This window comes from Oncorhynchus keta, chromosome 10, assembly GCF_023373465.1.
Source record: "Oncorhynchus keta strain PuntledgeMale-10-30-2019 chromosome 10, Oket_V2, whole genome shotgun sequence".
NCBI classification, from domain to species: domain Eukaryota; kingdom Metazoa; phylum Chordata; class Actinopteri; order Salmoniformes; family Salmonidae; genus Oncorhynchus; species Oncorhynchus keta.
The window spans coordinates 18,857,625-18,875,212 of NC_068430.1; the positions used below are offsets into that span (position 1 = coordinate 18,857,625).

Sequence of the window (17,588 nt, forward strand, 5' to 3'; positions counted from 1 at the left end):
GAGTGAGAGGAAGAGAAAAGTAGCCTTCCGTTGTTGAAATGCTCCAGATGATGTGCTCCTCAGGGTGTAACATTAAACCAGTGTTAAAACCAAGCTACGATTCAGACTTACACTAATCACTCATGGAGCTGCAGGCTTAGTGCATGTCAACATGGCAATTACCCCCAATAATGTCGCTTTTCAAAGTACACCACAGAATGAGAGCAAAAACACTTTTTGTGTTCGTAACCTGACTGATTCGCTTATGCTGTACTCAGTTGTATGTCAAATCACAGCAAATCGTACCTTCATTCGATGAGAAACAGAATGTGTCTAAGAAGGAGTAGTGGTCTAAATTCACTTGAATTGTTGCTTGTATTAGATAGAGGACTAGATGTACTCACATGCAAACTGCACCTTGGCCTCCCTGCTGATGATGGTTCCAAAGGTATTGGTAGCGATACACTGGTAAACCCCCCCATGATGTGTTGCATGAGGGTTATTGATCAACAGGTTTCCTTCAACCAGGTTATAGTTCAAATCCATGTCAATCTCTCTCCCATCAACCTTCCATCTGTAGAGCAACACACACAAACACAATTATTCATCACTATCATGTTTCTAAATAACTGATGGAGTTTAGAAAATGGAGACAATATACACCAAAAGGATAAAACAGTCTTCTCAGTTGAAGATAGAGGGGAAAAAGAGGAAAGGTATGACAAGTTAAAGGGACAAACACCTACTTATAATATGGGGCTGGGTTCCCCTTTGCTTTACAATTGATGAACACCTTGTTGTCCTCAAACCTCAAGGGGAAAATGCTGTCACTTGGTTCTTGACTGAAGACGGGTCCATGGCGAGGGTTTCTCTCTGAAGGAAAGAGCACAACTATTTTAGTTTTACCTTGCTGTTGACAACTATGCCTGAATGGTAAAAGCAATTCCCGAGGAGAATTACTGAGGCCAAATGATAAGTTGTATGAACCTAAACCCAATTATGTGCCAAATTGTTTCATTATACAGACAGTAGTCTTAGGCAACAAGAATAGCCCACAGTGTTGACATGAGCGAGGACAAATACTACACTGACACAAGAGGCCAATTAACTGATTACATTCTCTACACCCTGTAGCTCTGCATGCATATTATGACTCTTCAGTTTACAGAAGACACTAACATATCCTAGTGTTTTCCTTCTTTCCATTTGAATTCTTACCAACGTGCAGTCTGTTGTTGGCATACCCATGGCATGCATGGCAGCTCAGTCAGGTCTGTTGTTTTGGTAAGCTGTAGCCAACACACCAATTCAACAGAGTAATTACCCCATGTTAATCTAATTAACTCCACGGAAATGTAGCTATAATTCCCACAATGGTTAAAGTCCCTTCCAACAGAACTAACAATCTCCACTATTCATACAGTAGTCTAAAGTACCCTGGTGTAGAGACATACAGTTGACTAGAGTATCCAGGTATAGAGACATACAGTAGTCTAAAGTACCCTGGTGTAGAGACATACAGTTGACTAGAGTATCCAGGTATAGAGACATACAGTAGTCTAAAGTACCCTGGTGTAGAGACATACAGTTGACTAGAGTATCCAGGTATAGAGACATACAGTAGTCTAAAGTACCCTGGTGTAGAGACATACAGTTGACTAGAGTATCCAGGTATAGAGACATACAGTAGTCTAAAGTACCCTGGTGTAGAGACATACAGTTGACTAGAGTATCCAGGTATAGAGACATACAGTAGTCTAAAGTACCCTGGTGTAGAGACATACAGTTGACTAGAGTATCCAGGTATAGAGACATACAGTAGTCTAAAGTACCCTGGTGTAGAGACATACAGTTGACTAGAGTATCCAGGTATAGAGACATACAGTAGTCTAAAGTACCCTGGTGTAGACATACAGTTGACTAGAGTATCCAGGTATAGAGACATACAGTGGTCTAAAGTACCCTGGTGTAGAGACATTCAGTTGACTAGAGTATCCTGGTGTAGACATATACAGTAGGCTACAGTATCCTGGTGTAGACATATACAGTAGGCTACAGTATCCCGGTGTAGAGACACAGTAGGCTACAGTATCCCGGTGTAGAGACACAGTAGGCTACAGTATCCCGGTGTAGAGACAAACAGTAGGCTACAGTATCCTGGTGTAGAGACATACAGTAGGCTACAGTATCCCGGTGTAGTGACATACAGTAGGCTACATTATCCCAGTGGTGAGACATACAGTAGGCTACAGTATCCCGGTGTAGAGACATACAGTAGGCTACAGTATCCCGGTGTAGAGACATACAAATGCCTACAGTATCCCGCTGTAGAGACATACAGTAGGCTACAGTATCCCGGTGTAGAGACATACAGTAGCCTACAGTATCCCGGTGTAGAGACATACAGTAGGCTACAGTATCCTGGTGTAGAGACATACAGTAGGCTACAGTATCCCGGTGTAGAGACATAGGGTAGGCTACAGTATCCCGGTGTAGAGACATACAGTAGGCTACAGTATCCTGGTGTAGAGACATACAGTAGGCTACAGTATCCCGGTGTAGAGACATACAGTAGGCTACATTATCCTGGTGTAGAGACATACAGTAGGCTACAGTATCCTGGTGTAGAGACATACAGTAGGCTACAGTATCCCGGTGTAGAGACATACAGTAGGCTACACTATCCTGGTGTAGAGACATACAGTAGGCTACAGTATCCCGGTGTAGAGACATACAGTAGGCTACACTATCCTGGTGTCGAGACATACAGTAGACTACAGTATCCTGGTGTAGAGACATACAGTAGGCTACAGTATCCCGGTGTAGAGACATAAAGTAGGCTACAGTATCCCGGTGTAGAGACATACAGTAGGCTACAGTATCCCGCTGTAGAGACATACAATAGGCTACACTATCCTGGTGTAGAGACATACAGTAGGCTACAGTATCCTGTTGTAGAGACATACAGTAGGCTACAGTATCCCGGTGTAGAGACATACAATAGGCTACACTATCCTGGTGTAGAGACATACAGTAGGCTACAGTATCCCGCTGTAGAGACATACAGTAGGCTACAGTATCCTGGTGTAGAGACATACAGTAGGCTACAGTATCCTGGTGTACAGTATCCTTGTGTAGAGACATACATTAGGCTACATTATCCTGGTGTACAGTATCCTTGTGTAGAGACATACAGTAGGCTACAGTATCCCGGTGTAGAGACATACAGTAGGCTACAGTATCCTGGTGTAGAGACATACAGTAGGCTACAGTATCCTGGTGTAGAGACATACAGTAGGCTACAGTATCCTGGTGTAGAGACATACAGTAGGCTACAGTATCCCGGTGTAGAGACATACAGTAGGCTACATTATCCTGGTGTACAGTATCCTTGTGTAGAGACATACAGTAGGCTACAGTATCCCGGTGTAGAGACATACAGTAGGCTACAGTATCCTGGTGTAGAGACATACAGTAGGCTACAGTATCCTGGTGTAGAGACATACAGTAGGCTACAGTATCCCGGTGCAGAGACATACAGTAGGCTACAGTATCCTGGTGTACAGTATCCTTGTGTAGAGACATACAGTAGGGTACACTATCCTGGTGTTGAGACATACAGTAGGGTACACTATCCTGGTGTTGAGATATACAGTAGGGTACACTATCCTGGTGTTGAGATATACAGTAGGGTACACTATCCTGGTGTTGAGATATACAGTAGGGTACACTATCCTGGTGTTGAGATATACAGTAGGGTACACTATCCTGGTGTTGAGACATACAGTAGGGTACACTATCCTGGTGTTGAGACATACAGTAGGGTACACTATCCTGGTGTTGAGACATACAGTAGGGTACACTATCCTGGTGTTGAGACATACAGTAGGGTACACTATCCTGGTGTTGAGATATACAGTAGGGTACACTATCCTGGTGTTGAGATATACAGTAGGGTACACTATCCTGGTGTTGAGATATACAGTAGGGTACACTATCCTGGTGTTGAGATATACAGTAGGGTACACTATCCTGGTGTTGAGACATACAGTAGGGTACACTATCCTGGTGTTGAGACATACAGTAGGGTACACTATCCTGGTGTTGAGACATACAGTAGGGTACACTATCCTGGTGTTGAGATATACAGTAGGGTACACTATCCTGGTGTTGAGATATACAGTAGGGTACACTATCCTGGTGTTGAGATATACAGTAGGGTACACTATCCTGGTGGCTTTTCACAGCTACAGTCACATTTTCTTATGTCCCCTTTGAAAATCACCTGTTTTTTTATTTTTTATTTCATATGGTCTCTAACCTTGACGACTAGGACAAAGAGAAGTAGTCCCTCCCGCATCATCACCCTAATGAGAGTTTGGGGGAGAAGCATCGCCTAAGGTGAAGGCCTCCTTTTTTTTTTTACCAGCCTCGAAGGGAGGTGCTTCATTTCCCGATGTGCTTTAAATGAAATAAATTAATGAACCTTTTATAGCTTGGCTATTCGACCTGGGAAAAGCTTCATGTAAGTTTGAGAGAAGTCACCCTGGCTTGCAGTCACCCTCCTCAAACTAAACATGCACACTGAATATAAATTATACATGTATGTATGTAAATGCAAACTCAATGATGGGGAAAATACATACACTTTGACTTCTTCACACTCCGTCACCCCCTCCTCCTCATTCCGTCATCCCCTCTTCCTCATTCCGTTACCCCCTCCTCCTCCTCATTCCGTCATCCCCTCCTCCTCATTCTGTCATCCCCTCCTCCTCATTCCGTCATCCCCTCCTCCTCATTCCGTCACCCCCTCCTCCTCATTCCGTCACCCCCTCCTCCTCATTCCGTCAACCCCTCCTCCTCATTCTGTCACCCCCTCCTCCTCATTCTGTCACCCCTCCTCCTCATTCCGTCACCCCTCCTCCTCATTCCGTCATCCCCTCCCCTTCATTCCGTCACCCCCTCCTTCTCATTCCGTCATCCCCTCCTCCTCATTCTGTCATCCCCTCCTCCTCATTCCGTCATCCCCTCCTCCTCCTCATTCCGTCACCCCCTCCTCCTCATTCCGTCACCCCCTCCTCCTCATTCCTTCACCCCCTCCTCCTCATTCTGTCACCCCCTCCTCCTCATTCTGTCACCCCCGCCTCCTCATTCCATCATCCCCTCCTCATTCTGTCACCTCCTCCTCCACATTCCGTCACCCCCACCTCCTAATTCTGTCACCCCCTCCTCCACATTCCGTCACCCCCACCTCCTCATTCTGTCACCCCCTCCTCCACATTCCGTCACCCCCTCCTCATTTTCTTACCCTCTCCTCATTCTGTTACCTCCTCCTCATACTGTTTCCCTTTCCAGGCTGCCTAGATCCATAGGTGTCCCTGAGAAAGTGCTGACTTAACACAAAATGCTAAATAAATGGAGATGGAAGAATAGGAAACAACACAATGGCCACCTGCTCCATACACTGTATAAATGTAAATACATTTGTCTGATGACTTGTAAACATTCGGCTTGACTTCCATTTATATCTGTCAGAAATGCCTGTCAACTTCAAAAGCCTCCTATTTCTGTAGATAGTTCATAATACGCTAACAGTATTATGACATAACTGTGTGGGAGGTACTCGGCTCTATTGAAACTCCAGAGCTCTGCCTTTACCAGGTCACTCAGGTGTATGGAATAGGAATTCAGGTTAGCAATTGGGACCTTACAGTTAGTTGTGTGTTGAGTGTTTTGGCAGAGGGCGAGATATAGAAGGATAAGGACGTGTTAATCCCATTGTACAAGGAGATACAGTACCAGTAAGAAGTGAGACATATGAATGAGAAATACAACATAGATTAGCAGCATAGAAACCATTGTGAGTTAATCACAAACTCTACAACTTTCATTTCAAGTTTGACACATGATTAAAAAAAAAACATTTTTTAACCAATGTTTAGAAACGGTATAATCTTTTCAAATTATATCATAAAAAAGACTGGTGGAGTTGTCACACATGCAGCTAACAAAAATATATGGAAATATCTGCTCTATCCAAAATTACAACTAACTAATTGCAGCATTACCACAAAAAATGGAAGCGGCAAGCGGAAGGAGGAGAAAGTAAGGAACTTGTCTGTTGGCCGTGTATTAAAGGCCAAAATTGGTTTAAGAAAATTGTGATAAATAAAACAAATATACCAGTTTGATTTAAGGACTAAAGAATTGACAGCTGTGCCATACAGATTGCATAACAGTTGTGAAGAGATTTTTGATGTACTGATTCCATGGCACATGGTTCATGAACTGACACCTAAAACAACACCGGATTCAAAATGGAGTTTTTCAATTTAAATTATACAAAAATCTTGCAACCAATAGAATGTTATATATATGGAGGCAACAACCATCCCAGCTCTGCAGATTGTGCTGCGAAGAGACAGAATCATTAGATCATTCATTTTGGTACTGTCCTTAACTAGCTTGTTTTTGGTCGCAGGTTCAGGAATGGCTGAAGAATTTACCTTGAGCTAACTCTGCAAATAGCACTACTGAGTGATTTAAAAAGTCAGTCAATCGATCAATTATATAACAATACTAGCAAAAATGTTTATGTTTAATTTACAATCTGTAGAAACTTTGAGAATAGAAAGGTTCAGAACTTTTGTGAAACACAACAGCACAGTAGATAGAGATAGATGAGAGGGGTTGAGGGATTGGACTAAAATCAAACCTAAGACAACTAATGTAATATATACTGTGTCTGTAAAATATCTATATAGTATGTATAAGCTGGAAGTAGAAGCTTAAGTGTTGTTGTCCATTAGTTACTCCAATTAGGGGAGTGTTGTTAGGGTTAGGGAAAATGATATGAATCGCTGAAGTTGGAGACTTTTATCTCCCTCACCAACTTCAAACATCTGCTATCTGAGCAGCTAACCGATCGCTGCAGCTGTACATAGTCTATCGGTAAATAGCCCACCCAATTTACCTACCATATCCCCATACTGTTTATATTTATTTACTTTTCTGCTCTTTTGCACACCAGTATCTCTACCTGTACATGACCATCTGATCATTTATCACTCCAGTGTTAATCTGCAAAATTGTAATTATTCGCCTACCTCCTCATGCCTTTTGCACACAATGCATATAGACTCTCTTTTTTTTCCTTTTTTTTTCTACTGTGTTATTGACTTGCTAATTGTTTACTCCATGTGTAACTCTGTGTTGTCTGTTCACACTGCTATGCTTTATCTTGGCCAGGTCGCAGTTGCAAATGAGAACTTGTTCTCAACTAGCCTACCTGATTAAATAAAGGTGAAAAAAAAAATATATATATACACATACATACATCCACACACAATAATAATACCAGTGGTAAATCTCTAACAGCATGCAACCTGGGTGAGAATGGCATGATACTTTTTGAGGAGATAAGGAAAGGATAACACAGACATGCAAGAGATGAGTGTGCAGATCAGGTGTGGTATCAACGGCGACTTGGGGGCCATCTTACCAGCAAGGCAGACCTTGAGTGACAGAAGGATTAACAGTTCCCATGGCAACAACATCTTCAATTTCCAAGGTCAAAGATTTTCTTTTCTCCCATCCAATTGCCAGTGAGAGTAGAATATTTCCTGTGTAAACTCTGCTCCTTTTAGCTGTGGAAGGAGAAAAGATGAAATGGGCAATGCGGCAACAATCCTTTTGCAATATACACTGAGCCTGTTGAAAAACGCAACTGGAACTTGAGGAAAATCAGTGAGCCATTAACAATTCATTCATCTAATAAGCAGAGCCAAGACCCTGTGCCTGAGGGGCAGCTAGCAGCTTATCCATGGGAGATGATATTTGGTGTATACATTCTGCTGCTACAATATCTCCCCGGAGCACAAGTCAAGGGAGCGAGAAAAAAGATTCAAGGCTTACAGCAGCAACCGATGAGCAGCACAGCCCCCCTGCCAAAGGCAATGTTTAGATTTCTCTCAAACTATTGTTGGTTCAACACATTTACACTGAAAATAATGTGAAGCATATACAGATCTGCATGCATTTCTCTCCCCATATATCCATGAAAAGGATGTGCTGGGGAGGTGTTTGATGTGAGACTTTTAAAGGGCAGGGAATAAGACAGCGTGGTGAGACATATTAAATTAAACAGCCCTCTATTGAGAGAACTAGAGAGAGCAATCCACATAGTGGAAAGGCATTCAATCCACTTCAAAACAGAGTGGACACAGACAGAGACGATATCCTCTATGAATCATGAGGGAACTGTTACTGCTGTCAATTCTAAAAGCAACGTCTTGCTGCTATACACATGACATTTACAGGCTCTGATCAGCAGTTCCAGACAGAGGGTCAGGTATCAATAACAATAGACATTATATTGTGCCGGTATCAGGTATTTATTTACCGGAGTATTAATAGGCCTAATGGGAGATGTTTGAATGAATATTGTTATTTTAATATTGAGATTGAGTTTATTTTTATAGAAACAGTGCACATTAATCAACATTTCAGTAAAATTGCCGGTTTTAGCCAGCCGGCTAATTTTCAATCGCAGTCCCTGGCAGGTTATTAAAAACAATCACAATAACAATAACAATGCAGACAAACAATGAGCAGTGAGCACAAGCAGAGCAACATAGGACAAGCAACACGTAGCACGCAGACAGCAACATAACACATAAAGCAATGAAACAAAATACAGAAAATAAACACTTTGTTTCCACCCCTCACAAGCTACAGACAACAGACAACATGGAGAGCTGCAATACACAGCTAGGTTCACAAATCTGATTGGCCTTTGGCCATGTATTTATGTTTTTTGTGAAGATGTGATAGGTGGTGCAGTTGTGTGTGTCTGATGGCAGTGTGACATGGGAAGTTCTAACAGAGAAAGAAGATTGCCTGCTTTTCCTTAAGGGAACTATACACTCACCTCTCACGGCAGACCTTGTGGATCTGCTACCATGGGTTTGAGTTAACAAAAGTACTAAGTGGAGGGGGAGGCAGGTCATTTAGGAACTTGAATACAAGACATTCGTCAGTGTATTGCACAAGATTTTCCCAACTCAGGAGCTCGTGGTTTCTGAAGACGTAACAGTGTTGATGGCTATTGAGCTTTCTATCAAGCACTTTAGGAGCCTGTTTGTAGACAGACTGAATTGGTTTTCATTTTGTACAGCAAGCCTAGGCCCAACTAGGCAAGCAATATGTTAAGAGGGAGAGTATCATAGCATTGAACTACAGTTTTGCTATCTGTAGTCGAACAATTTGCAATGAATCGGAAATTAGCGAGTTTGAACTTGGTTATTTTAGTTAGATATTACTGGACTCTTGGAGCTAGGAGCACAAGCATTTCGCTACACCCGCAATAACATTTGCTAAATATGTTTAGGCGACCAATAAAATGTGATTGGTGCAGTACATTTCAGAAATAATATATGTTATAATCAAATCACATTTTATTTGTGACGTGCGCCGAATACAACCGGTATACCTTACCGATAAGTGCTTACTACAAGACCATTGTTACAAGTACAGAAATCATACAGAAATCATCACCATATGATGCAAAACGCAGCATCATACAGGTATGATTTCTGTATTCTGAAAGTTACATTATCTTGAAAACTTGATTGCTGACAAGAAAAACAATTTGGGACTATGTCAATATCGGACTAATAAAACAAATACCAAACTATTGTTTTAGGTGGAGTTGTCCTTTGAACAACAATGCAAAGTTGAAAAAAAGTTGGAAAATTGCTCTCAATAAACTCTATAAAACACTATAAAAACAATAACAAGATTATATACAAGCGGTAGAGAGTCAGAGATCAGGGATATGGATTAGTCGAGGTAATTGAGGTAATATGGACATGAAGGTAGGGGTAAAGTGACTAGGCATACAGTAGATTATAAACAAAAAGTAGCAGCAGCATATGTGAAGAGTGTGAATGAATGTGAATGTACACTATATATTGAAAAATATGTGGGCACCCCTTCAAATTAGTGGATTTGGCTATTTCAGCCACACCCATTGCTGACAGGTGTATAAAATCAAGCACACAGCCATGCAATCTCCATAGACAAACATTGGCAGTAGAATGGCCTTACTGAAGAGCTCAGTGACTTTGAACGTGGCACCGTAATATGATGACACCTTTCCAACAAGTCAGTTTCTGCCCTGCTAGAGCTGCCCCGGTCAACTGTAAGTGCTGTGAAGTGGAAACGTCAAGGAGCAACAACGCGATAGGCCACGCAAGCTCACAGAACGGGACCGCCGAGTGCTGAAGCGCATTACTCATAACAATTGTCTGTCCTTGGTTGCAACACTCACTATTGAGTTCCAAACTGCCTCCGGAAGCAACGTCAACACAATAAATGTTAAATCGGGAGCTTCAAGAAATGGGTTTCCATGGCCGAGAAGGCACACACAAGCCTAAGATCACCATGCGCAATGCCAAGCACCGGCTGGAGTGGTGTAGAGCTCACCGCCGTTGGACTCTGGGGCAGTGGAAACGTGTCCTCTGGAGTGATGAATCACGCTTTACCATCTGGCAGTCTGACAGACAAATATTGTTTTGGCGGATGCCAGGAGAACGCTACCTGCCCCAATGTATAGTGGCAACTGTAAAGTTTGGTGGAGGAGGAATAATGGTCTGTGGCTGGTTTTCATGGTTCGGGCTAGGCCCCTTAATTCCAGTGAAGGGAAATCTTAACGCTACAGCATACAATTACATTCTAGATGATTTTGTGCTTCCAACTTTGTGGCAACAGTTTGGGGAAGGCCCCTTCCTTTTTCATCATGACAATGCCCCTGTGCAAAAAGCAAGGGCCATACAGAAATCTTTGTGGCAACAGTTTGTCAAGCTTGGTGTGGAAGAAGCAGGTGTATACATACTTTTGATCATGTAGTGTATGTGTGTGTGTGTGGAGTCAATATGCATGTGTGTTTTGTGTGTGTTTCGTGCGTGTTTGTTTGTATATGTGTGTGTGTGTGCTGGAGTGTCAGTGTCAGTGTAGTATGTGTGAGTGTGCGGTTAGATTCCAGTGTGTGTACATCGAGCCTGTGCAAAAAATTACAGAAATAGTAATAAAATAAGGTGGTCAATGCAAATAGCCATTTGACTAACTGTTCAGCAATCTTTAGGCTTGGGGGGTAAAAGCTGTTAAGGAGCCTCGCAGACTTGATGCTCCGGTACTGCTTGCCATGCGGTAGCAGAGAGAAAAGTCTATGACTTGGGTGGCTAGAGTCTTTGACAATTTTTAGGGTCATCCTCTGACACCACCTGGTATAGAGGTGATGGATGGAAGGAAGCTCGGCCCCAGTGATGTACTGGGCCGTACGCACTACCCTCTGTGCCTTGCGGTCGGATGCCTAGCAGTTGCCATACCAGGCAGTGATACAATCCGTCAGGATGCTCTCGATGGTACAGCTGTAGAACCTTTTGAGGATCTGAGGTCCCATGCCAAATAATTTCAGCCTCCCGAGGGGGAATAGGCATTGTCGAGCCCTCTTTGCAACTTTGTTGGTGTGTTTGGACCATGATGGGTCCTTAGTGATGTGGACACCAAGGAACTTGTAGTGCTCAACCCGCTCAACTACAGCCCCAATGATGTGAATGGGGGAGTGCTCCCAGTCCTTTTCCTGTAATTCACTATCAGCTTCTTTGTCTTGCTCACGTTGAGCAGATCTCAGAAGGGATGAGAAGAGAGATTAAATTAGATGAGATTTATTAGGTTCTTTATCTTCTATTCGGAGGGACTTTTCAGCCATCTCCATTGATTTGGTTTCCATTGTTTAACCTCCTGCTTTGTTGTTTGTCATTCTGCCCACAGTCTTGCCATTGGTCTCAATCAACTATGGAGGAATACTTTAAGTCAATAACAGGACATTACGTTGATGATGACTTCCCTTCGAGTTACAGGGATCATGTATCTGTCTCATGTAGGAAAAACTGACTCTGAAACAGTACACATCTAACAATAAAAGGAACTCACATTTGATTCATTTGAACTAAATGTACTGACTTTTCCCCCTATCCATTGCAATACCATCAGTCTGCAATACCATCAATCTCCAGTCTTTGGTGGGAGTATATGTACAATTTTATGTTATATTAAGTTTGCGTGAAATGTTTAACTCTGAACCTGCCAGGAATATTTGCCAGCCAACTACCCAAAATGCTATTTGTAATCAATAAATGATGCATGCCAGTTACTGTGGTGAGTCATTCACAATCAATGTGATCTAAATTCAGACAAGCTTGCCGAAAACTGTCTGAGTGAGATAAGGTGCAACAAATTCACTGACAGTAGTGATGTACATTGGCCAAGAGGGGTCACTCTTCCTTTTGTTCCAAGTATATCCTACTGTAATGATGTAGAGTCAGGGCCTTAAATACTGTATCATGACTAAATCCATGATCATAATATTTTGGCCATCCAATCATCCCTCAGTTTAGAACGGCCTGGAATGACTCCTCACATTTTCCAACTCCAAGAACTGCTGCATCAAGTAGTGATCATTCTGGTGCTCTTTTCTCTGCATCACCCAGACAGGTGGTGCACATGTTAATGGATGAGTTGATTTAAACCCAAACACACAGTAAAGCACTTTAGGATCCAGCCAAACGTGTTACTGTACATGGATATGAATTGTGTAGTAGAGGAGTAGTGGCATTAAATCTAGCCATTCCTATTGTGACTAGGCTCACTGAGGAATTATAGCTATTTATGGGATTGTGAGGGAAGGTGAACCATTGCAGCCCATTGCTGAGGTTGTCTAACAAGGCCCTGAAGCCTAAAGACATTAGTGTCCCTGCTCTGCCAGATGATCGATGCTAATTTATGTTCGCTTTAGTCAGCTGTCCAGTTTCATTTTCAAGCTGATCAACTTTCTTTTGTCTCCTCGCTGTAGCACGTCCTCTCCCCCTGGCGCTCAAAGTCAAACTCATGGAACTGTATGCATTTGCCTCATGGATCGCTGCTATGATTTTGCTCAGCGTCAAGATGCAGAGACTAGAGTCCCGTAAGCATAATGTACGACAGAGAGCTGGCGCTGTTCCTCTGTCAGATAACACAGCTCTGTTTTAATGATGCTTAGGTCCTGGGAATATTTGGGGAGGATGTGTTTCTTGGTCACAGTCCAAAAATTTAAAAAATGTTGCTCATGAACCCCATGATTAATTTATATACAACTGTAATAATTATTGTGCCCAGCGGAAGGTGGTCGCAGGTGTTGGAAATACCAAGTGGGATGAATCCGAGTTAATGGTGCCTGCAAGGGAAACTATCTGTCAGGGATAATCCCTAATAACACTGTGGCATAGATAATGAGCCTCTTCTCCCTCAACGGCCTCCGAGATTAAGATAGCTAGCTGGAAAGAAATGATTCAATGAGGTATGGGTATCGACACGGCTGGATTCTAGTATGATGCATTGGCTGGTTTAATGTTCATTACTGATGAGCAGCATCCCCTAGTGGGATATGTAAACTAGGTGGAACTGAGAGGAGGATGGAGTTGAACTCTGGTGAGCAGTGTTCCACTTCATTAGTTCCTGAGTACTGAGATAAACACGTGACCACTGAAAATGTACATCAGCAGCCCAGCCAGAGGTAATTAAGTCATGTTTTTCGAGCGTACCCCTTTTAGTAAGACCAGTATACAGAATCACACACCCTGGGTTTCAAAATCCTCATTTTGTTAGGGTTAATCATGGCATAGAGCATCTGGACCAGGCTGGACTACACCATTTCTCTGTGAAATTGCAACGTCAAGGAGGGGAGAGGAAGGGGGAAAGGGAACCTAAGAATCTACAGTGTTGCAATGGACAGACCTTAATTATTGCTATGAAATATTATACCGGGGGTAGAGACTGAATTAAATCTTGTCCATCCACTTCCATTTATATCCTAATCATATCATAGCTCACCTTTCCAAAACATTCCTGTAATCTCCTTGATCTCAGGTTACTGTCGACCCATATCCAGGCATGGGGGAGGGGAAGCTAGGCAGCACTATGGTGACTAGATGTCAATCAACATCCACCGGCGAATGGGGGAACATGTTGCTAGCTAGAGGAGAGGAGAACATTGACGAGTAAAACCTAATTACATCCCTTCTTGTTTTTAGTATTCACAGGAACACTACAGTGAGTTCACAGAGTCAACAGGCAACGAAGAGTGAAGGACAGAGTGAAGATAGCTCTAAAGAGAAATCGTTCATATAAATAGATGGATCTCAAATTAACCCACAGATTAATCTTTACACTCTGAACTTACAGTAACCCAGTAATTCACTCATATGTTTAAATCACTATCCAATAAATACAAATAAAACAAGACTTTTATAGGTTATGAAAAGCGGCGGCGCAAAATGGTAAGTAAAGTAAATAATGATCCTGTTATTTGAAAAATGGTTGTTGTCATGGAGGTGAAGAGAGCTTCTCCCGACAGTGTGGTATGAAAGGAAGAACATAGTAAGATTTGGATTAGGCAGACACGATGATAAGACGATAAGTGCCATCACCAATAATGTAACTAACACAGATCAGCACCATGGACAGCGCCAGTTGCTGTATGTTGAAAATTCACAGCCCAGTATCTCTATATGTAAAGTGTGTATAAACGCTCAAACATGCATGCCCACACACTGTACAGTAGACACATCACATAGAATAATGGGATTACAGTAGCCACAGCTCCTGTACCTGACAAAAAAAAAAACAAAGTCACACTCATTTACACTAAGCAATAAATCACCAGCTCCACTGACAACCATGTTTCCCACTGATTGAGTACTCGTAGAGTAACTGGAGAGAGCTCTATACTTCCCCAGGAGCTGAGACACAATCAGCCTCTTCCTTTGGTGAGAGAGAGAGAGAGAGAGAGAGAGAGAGAGAGAGAGAGAGAGAGAGAGAGAGAGAGAGAGAGAGAGAGAGAGAGAGAGAGAGAGAAAGAGAGACACTGTGCCTTACTGCTGCTACCAGTCTGTAACACAGTGTACAGCCCTGATCACAGAGAACATTCCTTCTTCGAGGCTCTGCACAATTATGGCACCAGTGACGGCAACAGTCCACCACTACAGGATTCAAGGATTGTCCTTGAATTCCTGAAGAAAAAGGATGACTGGATGTCAAACAGTGATAAGATCATAGTTTGTTTGAAAGAATTTCTGTATTTTGCCTGACATATGCATTATTGACTCAAGACTTGGTAAGAATAAAATAATCATAAACTTGGTAAGAATATACAGTGCTAAATATTAAAAAGTTAAATACTGGCCAATAAATTCACTGCTTTTAACTTTTCTACAATGTTGTGTGTATAACGCTATAAAAATGTTTTGTAAAAGTTTTAGCTACTTCATAGGGTATGACTATTTCTAAGAGGCATTGTTGTGATACACACACACACACAAACACACACACACCAATCACAATGACCTGAATTCCTGTGTTTGCAATACAGAGGCCATTTACTCATTGTAATTTGGTTTCCAGCATGACAGACACCAGCAAAGCTAACACAAACAGACAGATCGTTTCTGCAGGTGGATAGAGCCCAGCATGCAGCAGCCTTAATAAAAAGCACTCTGCATACTCTACAGCGCAACATCAGAAAAAAGGCAGAGGAGCAAACTACTAGCAATTTCACAACAAGTGTCTTAGAAAGGATCACTGAGCAAGTTGCTGTTGAAATGGCTAAATGTAATCCAACTCGTGAGAATTCATATTATTTAAGAGCTGTATTTCATACAAAACTAGTGTCTGTGTTTGTTTGCTAGGCAATTTCATATTCAGTGAAAAGAACCAAGACTCAATAATAAGAAGAAAAGATAACTTAAGACAACTTTTACTACTTAATCATTATGATGAACGGTTGTTCTCCAGAGAGAGAATTATATTTCTAACAGGAAAAAAAACAATAAATATAAACAACAGCAGTGATATTGAACATCTCATTCTATCTGAATGGCTGTGTCCAATAGAGAGTAATGAGGGGAACAATATAAGGCAATTCTTTATTACTGATTACTATGCATAATTCTGCCACCCTATGTTACAATAGTGAATGGATATGGTATGCTGTTCCCTGTTGGGTGCAATATAACACCACCCTTAACCAATCATATATATATATTTCGCTACCCGTTGAGCTAAGAGGAGTGTTGGAGTGTGGTGTTATGCCGCTCTAGACTAATGGCTTTTCTATTTTAAGGGTTGACAGCGCAAGTCAAATGCATGTAATCGGGTTCATGCCATTGTTTCCAGTGAGTTGCTTACGACACACACCATTTTTCACAGCTTGTTTTCTTGCAATGTTGTAGCCTACTGCATCTTACTCAATGACTCAAATTAGGTGATAATGAGCACACATAGGCATATCTTTAGCACAATGGAAAGTTTCAAGGAGAGTATGATTTTTAGTCTTGACACTTTCTCATCAACAGCTACGTTTGACATTTGAGTCATTTAGCAGACGCTCTTATCCAGAGTGGCTTACAGGAGCAATTAGGGTTAAGTGCTTTGCTCAAGGGAACATCAACACATTTTTCACCTAGTTGGTTAAGGGTTTTGAAGCAGCGACCTTTCGGTTACCGGCCCGGCGCTCTTAACCGCTAGGCTACCTGCCGCCCATATCAAATGTAAAAAATGACCTAGTGAATTGTTGCTAGTCTTTGTGATCTGTGCTGGTTTTACAGTATGTTAACGATGTGAAATGGAACACAGCCTTGTCTCAGTAGCAGATTGTATAATAGCAAACCAGCCAGATAAACTCAGATATCCATCTATTCAGACATGTCCTTATCATATCCAACGTCTTATTCTATTCTTTATCAAAAATCCTCACCCTGAGCACAGGGTTTTTCCTATATTTTCTATAATCCTCAGTCATTGTATATAAGGTGTTAACGTTTGAAGCCTCTCTTTCAGCATTCCAAAAAATGTCTCTAGTTCCACCCCTTCCTTACATACTCAGGTATCCAGCAGCAGGCCTTTGGAAACGACACTAAGTGCCCAAAGCAAGGGAGTCACATTACTGCAGCCCCAGAGATTATGAATGATAGGGAAACTCTTTTTACATTCATTACAGGGCCACCCATGAATAATTCATTGAATCAAATTACAGGCCCCGAAATATTCAACGGTGTTGTATCAGCCCTTTCCTCTCCAATTGATCACTTCTTATACAAGTGATGTATTTGCCGGCAAGGGAGCTGCAGCCCCATTCACCAGCTAACCAGATAGGAAATAGCTCTTACAGTAGGGCGAAGGGACATTAGGAGCAATTCCAAACTGATATGAATAGGTGAAGTCAAGATCAAGAGAAATCTAACAGCAATGCTCATCTATGTCGGTGGAACCATTTTATTCGTTTTGTCAGGTGAAATATATGTTTCTGTAAATAATACTTTGCCCTGAGTCAAATAATACACCCCTTTGAGAATATCTTGAGAAAAAAAAGAAATTCAAATCACAAACTGCTGATCCGCATCATCATCCTATATCATCAGAGCTGCAACAGAGTTCTGTCAACACAGCCTGGTTGTGGGTCCCACCGGGGAATGGCAGCTGTCATTCACCTGTACAATGTGGGAGACAGCAGTGGT

At 42.0% G+C, this 17,588-nt stretch overlaps 1 protein-coding gene across 1 annotated transcript in view; it reads right to left on the minus strand.

Annotated features, from left to right (window-relative positions):
- The window catches only part of LOC118373925 (contactin-4-like), a 116,767-nt gene that overhangs the window by 39,007 nt on the left and 60,172 nt on the right, over positions 1 to 17,588 (minus strand). Inside the window, exons 2-4 of the mRNA XM_052526623.1 lie at positions 7,481 to 7,625; positions 726 to 852; positions 384 to 553 (exon numbers count right to left, since the gene is read on the minus strand). Of these exons, the coding sequence (XP_052382583.1) occupies positions 384 to 553; positions 726 to 852; positions 7,481 to 7,535 (352 nt within the window). The 5' untranslated portion in view covers positions 7,536 to 7,625. The remainder of the gene's footprint in view (positions 1 to 383; positions 554 to 725; positions 853 to 7,480; positions 7,626 to 17,588) is intronic.